The 11730-nt window shown below is 54.9% G+C and overlaps 4 protein-coding genes and 2 non-coding genes across 6 annotated transcripts; 5 read left to right on the top strand and 1 right to left on the bottom strand.

Annotated features, from left to right (window-relative positions):
• The first annotated feature begins 1474 nt into the window (after positions 1 to 1474).
• BO82DRAFT_t83 lies at positions 1475 to 1555 on the top strand. Its single transcript has one exon. It is a non-coding gene; the product is annotated as a tRNA-Ser (tRNA).
• A 661-nt stretch (positions 1556 to 2216) lies between these two features.
• BO82DRAFT_t84 lies at positions 2217 to 2289 on the top strand. The gene has a single exon. It is a non-coding gene; the product is annotated as a tRNA-Thr (tRNA).
• A 731-nt stretch (positions 2290 to 3020) lies between these two features.
• Positions 3021 to 6104, top strand: kexB (kexin kexB). The gene is made up of 2 exons (XM_025637872.1): positions 3021 to 5065; positions 5133 to 6104. Exons 1-2 carry the CDS (start codon positions 3294 to 3296, stop codon positions 5884 to 5886), a joined length of 2526 nt encoding a protein of 841 aa, XP_025494720.1. The 5' UTR covers positions 3021 to 3293; the 3' UTR covers positions 5887 to 6104.
• A 173-nt stretch (positions 6105 to 6277) lies between these two features.
• Positions 6278 to 8316, top strand: BO82DRAFT_430205 (sorting nexin-4). The gene is made up of 2 exons (XM_025640602.1): positions 6278 to 6755; positions 6885 to 8316. The coding sequence occupies exons 1-2, from the start codon at positions 6459 to 6461 to the stop codon at positions 8070 to 8072; spliced, it is 1485 nt and encodes a 494-aa protein (XP_025494719.1). The 5' UTR covers positions 6278 to 6458; the 3' UTR covers positions 8073 to 8316.
• On the bottom strand, positions 8147 to 8974 carry BO82DRAFT_352075 (uncharacterized protein). Its single transcript, XM_025634590.1, has 2 exons — positions 8645 to 8974; positions 8147 to 8518 (listed from the first exon to the last, which is right to left on the bottom strand). The coding sequence occupies exons 1-2, from the start codon at positions 8903 to 8905 to the stop codon at positions 8381 to 8383; spliced, it is 399 nt and encodes a 132-aa protein (XP_025494718.1). The 5' UTR covers positions 8906 to 8974; the 3' UTR covers positions 8147 to 8380.
• Positions 8975 to 9758: 784 nt separating this feature from the next.
• On the top strand, positions 9759 to 11593 carry BO82DRAFT_304736 (putative ubiquinone biosynthesis monooxgenase (Coq6)). Its single transcript, XM_025632197.1, has 2 exons — positions 9759 to 9993; positions 10047 to 11593. The coding sequence occupies exons 1-2, from the start codon at positions 9813 to 9815 to the stop codon at positions 11429 to 11431; spliced, it is 1566 nt and encodes a 521-aa protein (XP_025494717.1). The 5' UTR covers positions 9759 to 9812; the 3' UTR covers positions 11432 to 11593.
• The last annotated feature ends 137 nt before the right edge of the window (positions 11594 to 11730 follow it).

Genomic DNA, 11730 nt, shown 5'->3' with positions numbered 1-11730 from the left:
CCCCCTTCCTCAAATGCCTAATGCTCGCCCCTAGTGCCTAATCCCAGACCAGCCATTCGTTGACTGTACCAGCAGAACCGGAGTAAAGTGTACTCGAGAGTTCGAATCTATACAATCTGAGTCGTTAGGACTTACTGAGCTTGGAAAATATGCTGATTGTAACAAGGCTCTGGCAGTAGTATGATATAACATGGCACAGCACGCTATCTTAGAGCTGAACTGTATCGTACTTTGCTTGAATAATATGTGTTATTCTGGTATCAAGCTTTGAACGCATGGCTTGACCTCCCCATGGCATGTAGCTAACACCTAGGCTGATAAGTTCATTCGACAACATATGTGAGAATGGACGAATACAGAAAACATGTCTCTGGCAATGGCAGGCAGTCAAGTGTTCCATTCCTTAATCTTGTCCACATCATGCCAAGAACCTTGACAGGCAGGACAGGCCATCTGCCCCGGTCCAGATGTGTACCACCAGACGTACAAACAGGGTATGTGGAAGGTTGTACCGCACTCTTCTCTACACCATTCCAGCGCAACTACGTTTATCCCTAGCGGCTCAAGACATATCGGACATGGGTCCTCGGGACCAGCCCGACGACGCCTTCCGCGTATATGATGCTCGTCCTGAGTGTTTGAAGGCTGAGATCCAGATCTACTCGGCGATGATGCCCGACCACCTCTCACATCGCCACAAGCGCGAGCCCTACGATTCATGATGCTTTAGTGGACAAACTACACAAAGAGCAAGCGTCCCTCGAGAGTGTCGAGAAATTTGAAAGTAGGTAGTAGCAGAGCCTGTAACCGGGCCCGCGAATCTCACTTGCGACCCTGGGAGATCCAGAGACACCATCGGCTGGACGCAAAACAATGATTCCTCAGGCGCATCGAGAATATTTATATTCTGCGGCGCATTTAGAGACACAAGAGGATAATGTACCATACTGTAGGAGTTTTTCTATCTGCATGACCTTTTATCGGAAGGGAACTTTCCACCACAGCAGTTGACACCATTACCATCGCCTACCTAGTATGCCACTGTTGCTTGGTGTTTACTTAGAGCTCCATGATATCCCCAAGCGCACTGCTACATCAAGATGGCGCATGAAGGTAAGAGACCAAGAGCTCAAGCAGGCAGGGAATGGATGTGAAGCACCTCTTCCCTCAGTTGAAACAGGAAAGCTCTCTCTTGGGTCGGCTTCTATCCGCAACCCTATAAGCACAGTAACAAGACTACAACTTAGCCGTCAAACCTACCCATAGTTTAAGGGATTTTTTGTCATACTTATGAGTATTCTCACCCGGTGTACCTCGCCCGTAGCCGCCATACCTATCGCTTGACTCTGACGTCGTGCAATTTTCACATATCATCTGATCCGAAACAATCGAGTGACATTTGGCCGATGTGGTGATTTTTTAGGATAACGCACGTGGATATAGAGCGCAAATATTTGCCACTCTTCAAGAATTGGACACTTTGACCGAGTGGTTAAGGTGCTGGCCTGCTAAGCCAGTGGGTTCGCCCGCGTGAGTTCGAATCTCACAGGTGTCGTTTTTTGCCGCATCTTTTGTCTCCCATGCTGACTTTCTGCCTACGATATTTGAAGAACCTGGAAAAGGCACATCGCTATTTAACCCTTTTACCATTCGCAGTCATCCGAATTCGTACATGCACTCGACATTGCCTACGGCTCGACATGTCCTTCTCAGACTTCCAGGTTCGTTTATCAGGGCAATTGCTGGCTTATGCAGCCACAGTAGTGCCCTGCACCTCACATTCCCGTATACTACCCAGCGATTTGACCTTTGCAAGGCTGCTGGGTGGGGACTCACTGTGCATGCGTTTGATCGCAAGATCTACTCCACTAATCTCAAATTGTCGGTCTGAGGACGAAGCACGGGCTAAGATTTTGAGGTGATTATTGGAGTACCGATGAATAACTGGGAAGGGCACAGTATGCTTTCGTACCTCGAGAGTGGGAGGTAGTAGTGCAGGTCGTATGCACCGTGCAAGCGTGACAGACAGTACACAGGCAATTAGGAACTTAGTGATGTACTGCGGCTAGTGTTCCAGCTTCTCCTGTGAACCTTACCTTGGTTGGGTGCTCCCGACGTTGTCGCATACCTGGTCATTGCCCATGATGGTTTAGGAGCATCTGTGATCAAATCCCTTTGCGACATATTACGCATAATTTAGCCGTCATAACAACACCGCTCGCATGGCTTAGATGGTAAAGCGCAGCACTAGTAATGCTGAGATCCTCGGTTCGAGTCCGAGTGTGAGCAACCAAGATGTTCTTTTTGCTTTCTTCGCTTTCTTTGTCTTGGCCAGATCGCTGTTTTGTCTTCCCAACCAGCTTTTATAGCATCCAATGTGGAGGTCCAATTCACCACTGGCATAGGCATTATCTCACCTGCCGTCTCCTGTCTGGCATCTATGTGTTTACCCCTATTGACCGTCATGTTTCGCCAAGATGACCAGTTTCAATCGGCCCAGTCGATCACGCAAGTTTGGAGCTGCTGACGAATAACATGCAGTTGCTCCGTAGCGTCTTTCTGGTGTAATCGAGGTCGACTACATACATGCCGGTGTTTCTGTCTTTCAAAACCCTCGGCAGAGACTATCGCTCCAATGAACGCCAAATGAACCCGTATCTGAGCACTAATTTCCTCATGCTCTTAACTACTCGTATTTTGGTGATCTACTCCGCCCGTAGCTAGCTTACGTATGGAGGACTGAGTCAGCTTCCGGTGCCCACGTCAGGCCCAGGTGCCAAGAAGTCCACCGAAGTCCACTGGGCTGGCTCTAAGCCCAGGCAGGTTAGAGTGCAGGATGGCTGAAAGAAAGGAGCACGGGTGTCGCAGCCCGGTGGCTCATCCGCATCTTGGCCAGTCTGCAGTCTGCTGCTGCCCCCGTCTTTGTCTCTCCAGCCACGGGAGCCGGTCGCTGCTTCGTTGCTATCTTCGTACCGCTTTGCCGCCCCGAGGCGTAACTTAACCCCTACCGCTAACCAATTGCTAACTTATTGAGAACACGTTCCTTCAATTCATCCCCCAGAATTTTGGGGTCGGGTCTAATTGACTACCCACACCTTTCACATTCATTCCACCCTCAAAACACTTTCTCTTCCATCGTTGCCACCCAACCTCGGTCTCGCGGACTCCCTGGTCGATCGTTCCCCGGCTGTGAGACACTCATATCTTTGGTGTCCATGCCGCAACCACCACATTAACTGGCCTAATCTCTTTTCATTGAATAGACACACTATTCCACCGACTGCGCTCCCACCATGCGTCTTTCTGGTGGTGCCGCAGTGGCCCTCGGCTTCCTCTGTGTCTCTGCCTCTGCCTCTGCCTCCCTCCACCCTTACCGATCCTACGAGACACGCGATTATTTCGCCTTGCATCTAGACGACTCCGCCTCCCCAGCCGACATAGCACAGCGACTGGGTGCTTGCCATGAAGGCCCCATCGGAGAACTGCCACAACACCATACCTTTTCCATACCCAGAGAGAGCAGTGATGAAGTCACCACGCTCTTGGATCAGTTGCGGCATCGGAGGAGTCTGCGGCGACGCTCCGGAGATTTCGTTGCTAGCCTCCCGGCCTTGAGCAAGAGAGAGGAGGGGCTCGATGGCATTCTCTGGTCCGAAAAGCAGGCCCCGAAGAAGAGATTCCAGAAACGAATCCCCCAACCAGCGAATGTCCACCGGTCGCCCGCTGCCCCCAAGGAGGACCCGGTAGCCGCCCAGGCTCTACAGCAGATTACTACGTCCCTGGGGATCGCAGACCCCATCTTCAACGGGCAATGGCATCTCTACAATACTATCCAAGTTGGAAATGACCTGAATGTAACCGGGCTTTGGTTGGAGGGTATTACTGGAGAAGGCGCCACTACTGCAGTGGTCGATGATGGATTAGATATGTACAGCAATGATCTCAAGCCCAATTATTTCGCCGAGGGCTCGTACGACTACAACGACAAGGGTCCTGAACCGAGGCCGCGGCTCAGCGACGACCATCACGGTACCAGATGCGCGGGTGAAATTGGTGCGGCAAGAAATGATGTTTGCGGTGTGGGTGTCGCCTACGATAGTCGCATTTCAGGCATCCGAATTCTGTCCGAACCAATCGACGACACCGACGAGGCAGCAGCCATCAACTATGCTTATCAAGATAATGATATCTACTCGTGCTCGTGGGGTCCGTTCGACGATGGCGCCACGATGGAGGCGCCCGGAGTCTTGATCAAGCGCGCTATGGTCAATGGCATTCAGAATGGTCGCGGGGGACGAGGTTCGATCTTTGTCTTCGCGGCCGGCAATGGGGCAAATTATGATGATAACTGCAACTTTGATGGATATACTAACAGCATCTACAGCATCACCGTCGGTGCAATAGACCGTGAGAACAAACACCCCAGCTACTCCGAATCTTGCTCCGCCCAGCTGGTTGTCGCATACAGTAGTGGCTCAAACGATGCAATTCATACTACTGATGTGGGGACGGACAAGTGCTACTCGTCGCATGGAGGTACTTCTGCGGCCGGACCGCTGGCTGCAGGTACATTGGCTCTTGCGCTCAGCGTGAGACCTGAGCTTACTTGGCGCGATGCTCAGTACCTGATGGTGGAGTCAGCAGTACCTGTCCACGAGAACGATGGGAGCTGGCAGAACACGAAGAACGGCAGGAAGTTCAGCCACGATTGGGGATTTGGCAGGGTTGACGCCTATACGCTGGTGCAAAAAGCGAAGACTTGGGACCTGGTGAAACCCCAAGCATGGTTCCACTCCCCTTGGCTGCGAGTACACCATGAGGTCCCACAGGGCGACCAAGGACTGGCCAGCTCGTACGAGGTTACTCGAGCGATGATGGATGAAGCAAACCTCGAACGCCTGGAACATGTGACTGTAACGATGAATGTGAACCATACACGCCGTGGAGACTTGAGCGTCGAACTGCGCAGCCCGGAAGGGCTGATCAGCCACCTCAGTACGGCCAGAGAACCCGATAATGAGCGGGAAGGCTATGTGGACTGGACTTTCATGAGTGTTGCGCACTGGTAAGTTCCTCGCCTCTTTTCCTCCTGCCGTTCCAGTCTCCGCTGGCTTGTGCTAATCTATTCCTAGGGGTGAGTCTGGTGTCGGCAAATGGACCGTGATTGTCAAGGACACTCTTGTCAACGAGCACAGCGGTCAATTCATTGACTGGCGGCTCAATCTTTGGGGAGAGGCTATCGATGGTACTAACCAGCCCCTGCACCCCATGCCCACCGAACACGATGACGACCACGATTACGAGGACACCAGTGTGGCCACAACCAGCATTGATCCTGGCCCAGCCAAGACGAAGCCTCCTACGCAGCCTACCGATGTCGTTGACCGTCCGGTGAACGTCAAGCCCACTACAACGGCGGTACCAACGGGGACCGAGGATAAGTTGGTCTCCCCTACTGAGACTGGCGTGGCTGCTTCGCCCTCAGCCGCTTCGGACAGCTTCTTGCCATCCTTCTTCCCCACATTCGGCGCATCGAAGCGAACCCAAGCCTGGATTTACGCCGCGATTGGGTCGATCATCGTCTTCTGCATCGGATTAGGCGTCTACTTCCATGTCCAGCGCCGCAAACGCCTCCGCAACGACAGCCGGGACGACTATGATTTTGAGATGGTTGAGGATGAGGATGAGCTGCAAGCGATAAATGGACGGTCGGCGCGCACTCGCCGCCGCGGCGGTGAGTTGTACAATGCTTTTGCTGGGGAGAGCGACGAAGAGCCTCTCTTTAGCGACGACGATGAAGAGCCGTACAGGGACCGGGGTATTAGCGAGGAACATGACCGTGATGGTGCAACCGGAGGACACCATCCGAGAACAGCGGACGAATAGACTTTCTGATGGTTTGGGTTGTTACTTATTTCATGTTGCTTGATCTATGGCATGATGAGCATTAGCATTTTCATTCTCTTTCTCTTCTCTATGGATTGCTGAGAACATGTCTTCTGCCTCAGTGCATGAAAGCGAAAAGAGAAAAGCCGTGTATATAGCAGGGATAAATAACGCCTCGCAATCATAACGAGGATGGTAAGAATGGGCGATGAGTTCAGAGCAATTTGTAGATTACCCTGCACTCACTACATAGTAGCTATTCTGGTAACTGTAGCTACCTTACCCACCGAGTCCAGTCGCTTTCGTCTCACTTCGGGTGGGTTCTTGGCAATGACGGCAGCTGCCCCCCCCCAACCCCCAGCCCTCCAACGGAACTTCACCTCCACATCTTGAGACCTGAAGCTACACTTCTCCGCATTACAACAATCCACCCCATTGCATCACTTGCTCTCCTCATACTGTGACATTGGCACGTTCATTCTCAAACTTCAAAAACCAGATCAGGCACGTAGTTCCGACACAGCGCAGATAGATCCCCGCCGGCTCTTGACGGTAGCCAAACCCCTCGCTCGATGGATCACCACGACGACTTCGACAGCGTCTCGTGGCGCCATGAACCCGACAGTGATGTCTCACGACCCACAACCTCCGGAACGGACGCAGAAGAAGAGCCGCATGGACACGGTCATGATGTCAATGGCAAGCGACGAATGAGTTCCGCCCAAGAGAACACCCAAGCCGGACCAATGGCCGATGCCGTGGACCTCGCTGGAATCGGAGACGGCGTGCTCGAATGCCGGGTCGACTCGCCTCTGAAGGAGAATGACGGCACGAAAGATGCATACATATCCTACTTGGTCACGACACAGGTGGGTTGCTCCTTCACACGCGGTGGTGTCGCTTTCGCTGCCCGCACGGCTGCCTAGCCGCCCCGGGGCGAGGGGGGGAGGATGCTGGGACAGGATAGACTCAAGTTCTAATCTTGCCGCGTTCTACAGACCGACTTCAAGTCCTTCCAGAAATCCGAGTTTACTGTACGACGACGGTTTACCGACTTCTACTTCCTCTACAAGACCCTGTACCGCGAGTATCCCGCGTGCGCGGTCCCGCCGCTGCCGGATAAGCATAAGATGGAGTATGTTCGAGGCGATCGGTTTGGGCCGGAGTTCACCACACGCCGCGCGTGGTCCCTACATCGATTCCTGAAGCGTCTGACGTTGCACCCGGTGTTACGGCGGGCGCCGTTGCTGGCGATCTTTCTGGAGTCGCCCGACTGGAACGCCCACATGCGGCTGCGGTCGTCTCGCAACTCGACCAGCACGTCCGATGGGAGTGGGGTGCCGGGCCTGTTCGACAACTTCACCGACACGTTCGTCAATGCGTTTACCAAGGTGCACAAGCCGGATCGGCGGTTCATCGAGGTCCGGGAGAAGGCCGATAAGCTGGACGAGGACTTGAATCACGTGGAGAAGATCGTGGCTCGGGTCGCACGACGGGAGTCGGACCTCGAAGCGGACTACAACGACCTGGCGACGCAGTTCCGGAAGCTGACGCCCCTGGAGCCGGAGGTGGAGGTGCCGTTGCAGGTGTTCGCGGCCTCGGTGGAGGAGACCGGCCGCGGCCTGAAGACGCTCAAGGACCACACCGATCAGAACTACTTGGGGTCGTTGCGGGATATGGAGGCGTACATCGTGTCGCTCAAGTCCTTGCTCAAGACGCGCGAGCAGAAGCAACTGGATTTCGAGGCCCTGGTGGATTATCGGAACAAAGCCGTGGCCGAGCGGGACTCGCTGGCCTCGAACCCGGCGTCTTACTATGCTTCGAATCCGCTGACCTCGTCGCCTGCGTCATTCATCCGATCCAAGATGGAGGACATGCGGGGCGTCGATCACGAGCAGTCGCGGCGCGAACGGGTGCGGAAACTGGAGCTCCGGATCGACGAGTTGACACGGGAGGTGGAATCGGCCAAGACGACGTCGGAGATGTTCGACGAGGAGGTGGTGCGCGAGGTGGCCGACTTCGAGCGGATCAAGGCGGCGGAGTTCAAAGACACGCTGGGGGCTATGGCGGAGAAGCACATCGACTTTTACCAGGGCGTGCTGAATACCTGGGAGCGGTTCGTCGCCGAGATGGAGGGTGATCTGGATGAGAACGTCGGAGAAGCAGGGACCGGCCAAAGTCGGTAGCTTTGTGAGAGCGTGTGTTTTATGATCGTGTTGTGCGGTCCAACTGCCTTTAGGTATACTCTCTATTGTTCTATCGGACTAGCCTGTTTTGCTGTGACTGTTGTGTCTGCTGTGCCTGCTGTGCCTGCTTATACCTCTTCCTCTGTCAATCAAGGGCTTCTTTTCTTCATTCTAAACAAAAGAAGGGGATTGAGAAGGGGAGAGAGGAACTGGGCTAGGCTGACGAGAACAAAAAAATCACGACGTCTCATTATCTATCATTTTTCCCCCAGACCCATCTCCCTCCCCCAAGGATCTCTTCATCAGCCCTAACTCCCCACCAACCGATCCCTCACCCTCTGACTTTCCGCCCACTCCAAATCCACCGGACTCGGATTCTGCTGCCCCACCGACGGATCCAGAACCGCCAGATCCAAGGCGCGAGTCGTTTGCCTGCGAACGAGCTTCTACAGGTGCCGCCGTGCGTTTCCCCGGATTAGCTTGGAGCCTGCCTCTCTGTCTTTCTCGCTCGCTCGCGGGTATATTTGAACATGACCCAACAACAAGGGCGGGGGGGGGGGAAAGGGGGCTACCTCGCGATAAATCTGATTCGGCGTCTTCGTGATCTGTGTAGTATCCTTGGGATTCTCGCCGGCGATCAGGCGCAGGTAGACCTCGTGGTCGTAGTCGATTTGGTGGGATTGTGGGGAGGCGAAGTTGGCGCTGAGATGGAGGGATTGGGACTGGGATTGGGGATTTTGCGAGGTGATTGAGGTTTGGGATGTTGGTGTTGGCGGTGATCGTGATGTTGATGTAGATATAGGAGACGGTGTGGATGGGGCGTCGGATGCCATATTTACTCAGGGTTTAGTGGGTGCTATGCGCATAGTCCCTGCGATATGGGCAACATGTATGGGATGAACGGTGCGACACGATTTCAAGAAAAGGGGGCCAGATTTCCTTTACTTTTATTTGAAAAGTTTTTAGTCTGTATGTACTGTACGATCGACTCCCCTTCATGTCTGACGGGATTGTGGCGGAGTGAGTGCATAGGGGGGCTGTGAACGCGTATGTATTTGTACAGCTCAGCTGGACGACACTACTGGTTGGGATTGGTATGCTGGGCGAGAAAGGTTGTTTCAAATTACTCAGTACTGTGTTTGTAAGTGAGCTGAAAATTGCATTGGCACAGAGAAGAGGAATTCGGTCGATTATGGTTTGCCCCTGAGTCATTGGATCGGCAGGGAATGTTTTCGTTGCTTCATTTCTCGGGGTTTGAAGGTGGGATTCGGTGCTGGTCTTTCATTTGAGTGGGGATTGGGGATGTATGTGTACGTGTATGGAGAGAGGACGATAGAGTCGGTGTTAGGTGGAAAGGCACTGAGGCCAGGCCTTGCGATAGAGAAGCTGACTCTATCTTCTTGTCTTGTCTATAAGTTAAACATACGAGGTCGGGAAGAGGCCCGGGATAGTTATACACATGCTAATTCAGATGGCGGCCGCTGGTTTCGGCCACCGCCTAAAATGACCAGTCTGGCTCCACTCTTTTTTCGGGGCTGTTCCTGGCGTTTTTGGCATTTTGACTCGCGAGGTCGCCAGTATTCTGCCGATTAAGGCGGTGATTAAGGCGGTCGAGTGTAGATCAGCGGCCGTTTGTCTGGTTTGCAAGCCATCAGCCAACATCCATCCGATACTTCGATTCCATCCGGATGATTCCCGGTTGACGACCGCGACGTCTTCTGTCCAATTCCTCCGGTCACCATGCGCTCTCTTGTACGAACGGCCACACGGCCCTACGTCTGCCCGTCTTGCCAATTGGGCCGTCTCTCCGCTCGCCGCCGGTTCGCATCCGCCTCCACCCCGAGCAGCGCATCGCCCGAGATCTACGATGTCGTTTGCGTCGGCGGTGGTCCTGCAGGCCTAGGCCTGCTCGCAGCTCTACGTATGTAGTCTCTAGCTTCCTTTGTCCAATGGACATGATCTGACAAACACTAGGAGCTACCCCCGCTACCTCCAAGCTCAAGGTCGCCCTTGTGGAGACCCAGGACCTGCAGAAAGCCCGCTCATGGTCCCTCGATGCGCAGCACTACTCCAACCGCGTCAGCAGCCTCACACCCTCCTCCGTTTCCTTCCTCCAGAAAATCGGTGTCTGGGACCATGTCGACACTGCTCGTATCCAGCCCTATCAAGAAATGCAGGTCTGGGATGGTGAAACCGGCTCGCGCATCACCTTCGACTGGTCCATGGAGACCTCGCCCTTCGAGGATCTGCGCACCGTCGCAACCATGACCGAGAACTCCAACCTCGTGCGCGCCCTCCTCTCGCGCATCGCCGAGTCTGGAGACGAGAACCTCTCGATCTTCTCTAACACCACTGTCTCCTCCATCGCCAACGGCTCCGACATTCCCGACGGCCCCGACCTCTCCGCCTGGCCGGTCCTCTCCCTCGCCCCGACGACCTCCTCCTCCGCACAACCACCCAAGCAGATAGCCGCCCGCCTCCTCGTTGGCGCTGACGGCATCAACAGCCCCGTCCGGCGCTTCGCTGACATCTCCACGTCAGGCTGGGACTACGACCGACACGGCGTCGTCGCGACGCTCTCCCTGTCCGACCTGGACCCTGTGCACAGCTCCCCCAACATCAAGACCGCGTTCCAACGCTTCCTCCCCGCGCTCGGCGGTCCCATCGCCCTCCTGCCCCTCCCAGACAACACCGCCAGCCTTGTCTGGTCGACCACCGTCGCCAACGCCGCTTACCTCAAATCCCTGCCCCCGCGCGCCTTCATCGCGACGGTCAACGCCGCCTTCCGCCTCTCCATGACCGATCTAACCTACATGCTCCGCATGGAACGCCCCTCCACCACCTCTCCCACATCCACCGATTCCTCCTCCGCCATCGACCCGCACGAAGACGAACTCACCTGGCGCCTGCAACACACCCCGCAGCCGCGCAAACCCAGCCAGCTGCCGCCGCTCGTCACCGGCGTGCAAGAAGGCAGCGTGGCCTCCTTCCCGCTCCGCTTCCGGCACGCCTCGAGCTACATCTCGCCGCGCGTCGCGCTGGTCGGCGACGCGGCGCACGTCATCCACCCGCTCGCCGGCCAGGGCCTGAACCTGGGGCTCGGCGACGTGGCCGCGCTGGCCCAGACGGTCGAGTACGCCGCCACCCACGGCATGGACGCCGGCGACCTGCTGACCCTGGAGCGCTACGCCGGGGAGCGCTTCGCGACCAACGCCAAGATCGGCGGCGCGTGCGACGTCCTGCACAAGCTGTACAACGTCCCCGGCAACGGGCCGGTGGCGTGGGCGCGCAGCTTCGGGCTAGATGTGATTGATTCGGTGCCGTTCGTCAAGGGGCTATTGATGCGGGGTGCGCAGTGATTTCGTTGCCCAGTCAGCACAGCTTCCTCCGTCTTCTTTTCACATGTATAATTATCTATATCACTTTCTTGTCTACTACATATCGAATTCGATTGGTTAGGGGTATTGTTGGCAGCATCAAAATTAGGTGCATACTGCAGCTGTCCTGTACTCTTCCCACTGGGCATGTACTGTACCAAAGCCTTCACGCGAAGCATGTAGAAAATAAGGGTACACTGACCCACTACCGCAGCAGTACACCCCTCTAATTCAAACACCAAAAAAAGTCTTCGAAACGCTTCCACGCTTTCAATTCGACT

The sequence above is a fragment of the Aspergillus uvarum genome (genome assembly GCF_003184745.1).
Source record: "Aspergillus uvarum CBS 121591 unplaced genomic scaffold BO82scaffold_11, whole genome shotgun sequence".
Lineage (NCBI taxonomy): Eukaryota > Fungi > Ascomycota > Eurotiomycetes > Eurotiales > Aspergillaceae > Aspergillus > Aspergillus uvarum.
Note: the sequence above shows the minus strand (reverse complement) of the source record. Positions and strands in the feature narration are given on the sequence as shown.

Excerpts from the sequence above, each read along its gene's own strand:
- BO82DRAFT_352075 (XM_025634590.1), bottom strand. The coding sequence starts at position 8,905 with ATGGCATCCGACGCCCCATCCACACCGTCTCCTATATCTACATCAACA. Across the intron at positions 8,519-8,644 it reads CGAATCAGATTTATCGCGAG|AAGCTCGTTCGCAGGCAAAC; the intron begins GTAGCCCCCTTT and ends CGGCACCTGTAG.
- kexB (XM_025637872.1), top strand. The coding sequence starts at position 3,294 with ATGCGTCTTTCTGGTGGTGCCGCAGTGGCCCTCGGCTTCCTCTGTGTC. Across the intron at positions 5,066-5,132 it reads TTCATGAGTGTTGCGCACTG|GGGTGAGTCTGGTGTCGGCA; the intron begins GTAAGTTCCTCG and ends ATCTATTCCTAG.
- BO82DRAFT_304736 (XM_025632197.1), top strand. The coding sequence starts at position 9,813 with ATGCGCTCTCTTGTACGAACGGCCACACGGCCCTACGTCTGCCCGTCT. Across the intron at positions 9,994-10,046 it reads AGGCCTGCTCGCAGCTCTAC|GAGCTACCCCCGCTACCTCC; the intron begins GTATGTAGTCTC and ends GACAAACACTAG.
- BO82DRAFT_430205 (XM_025640602.1), top strand. The coding sequence starts at position 6,459 with ATGGATCACCACGACGACTTCGACAGCGTCTCGTGGCGCCATGAACCC. Across the intron at positions 6,756-6,884 it reads CCTACTTGGTCACGACACAG|ACCGACTTCAAGTCCTTCCA; the intron begins GTGGGTTGCTCC and ends CGCGTTCTACAG.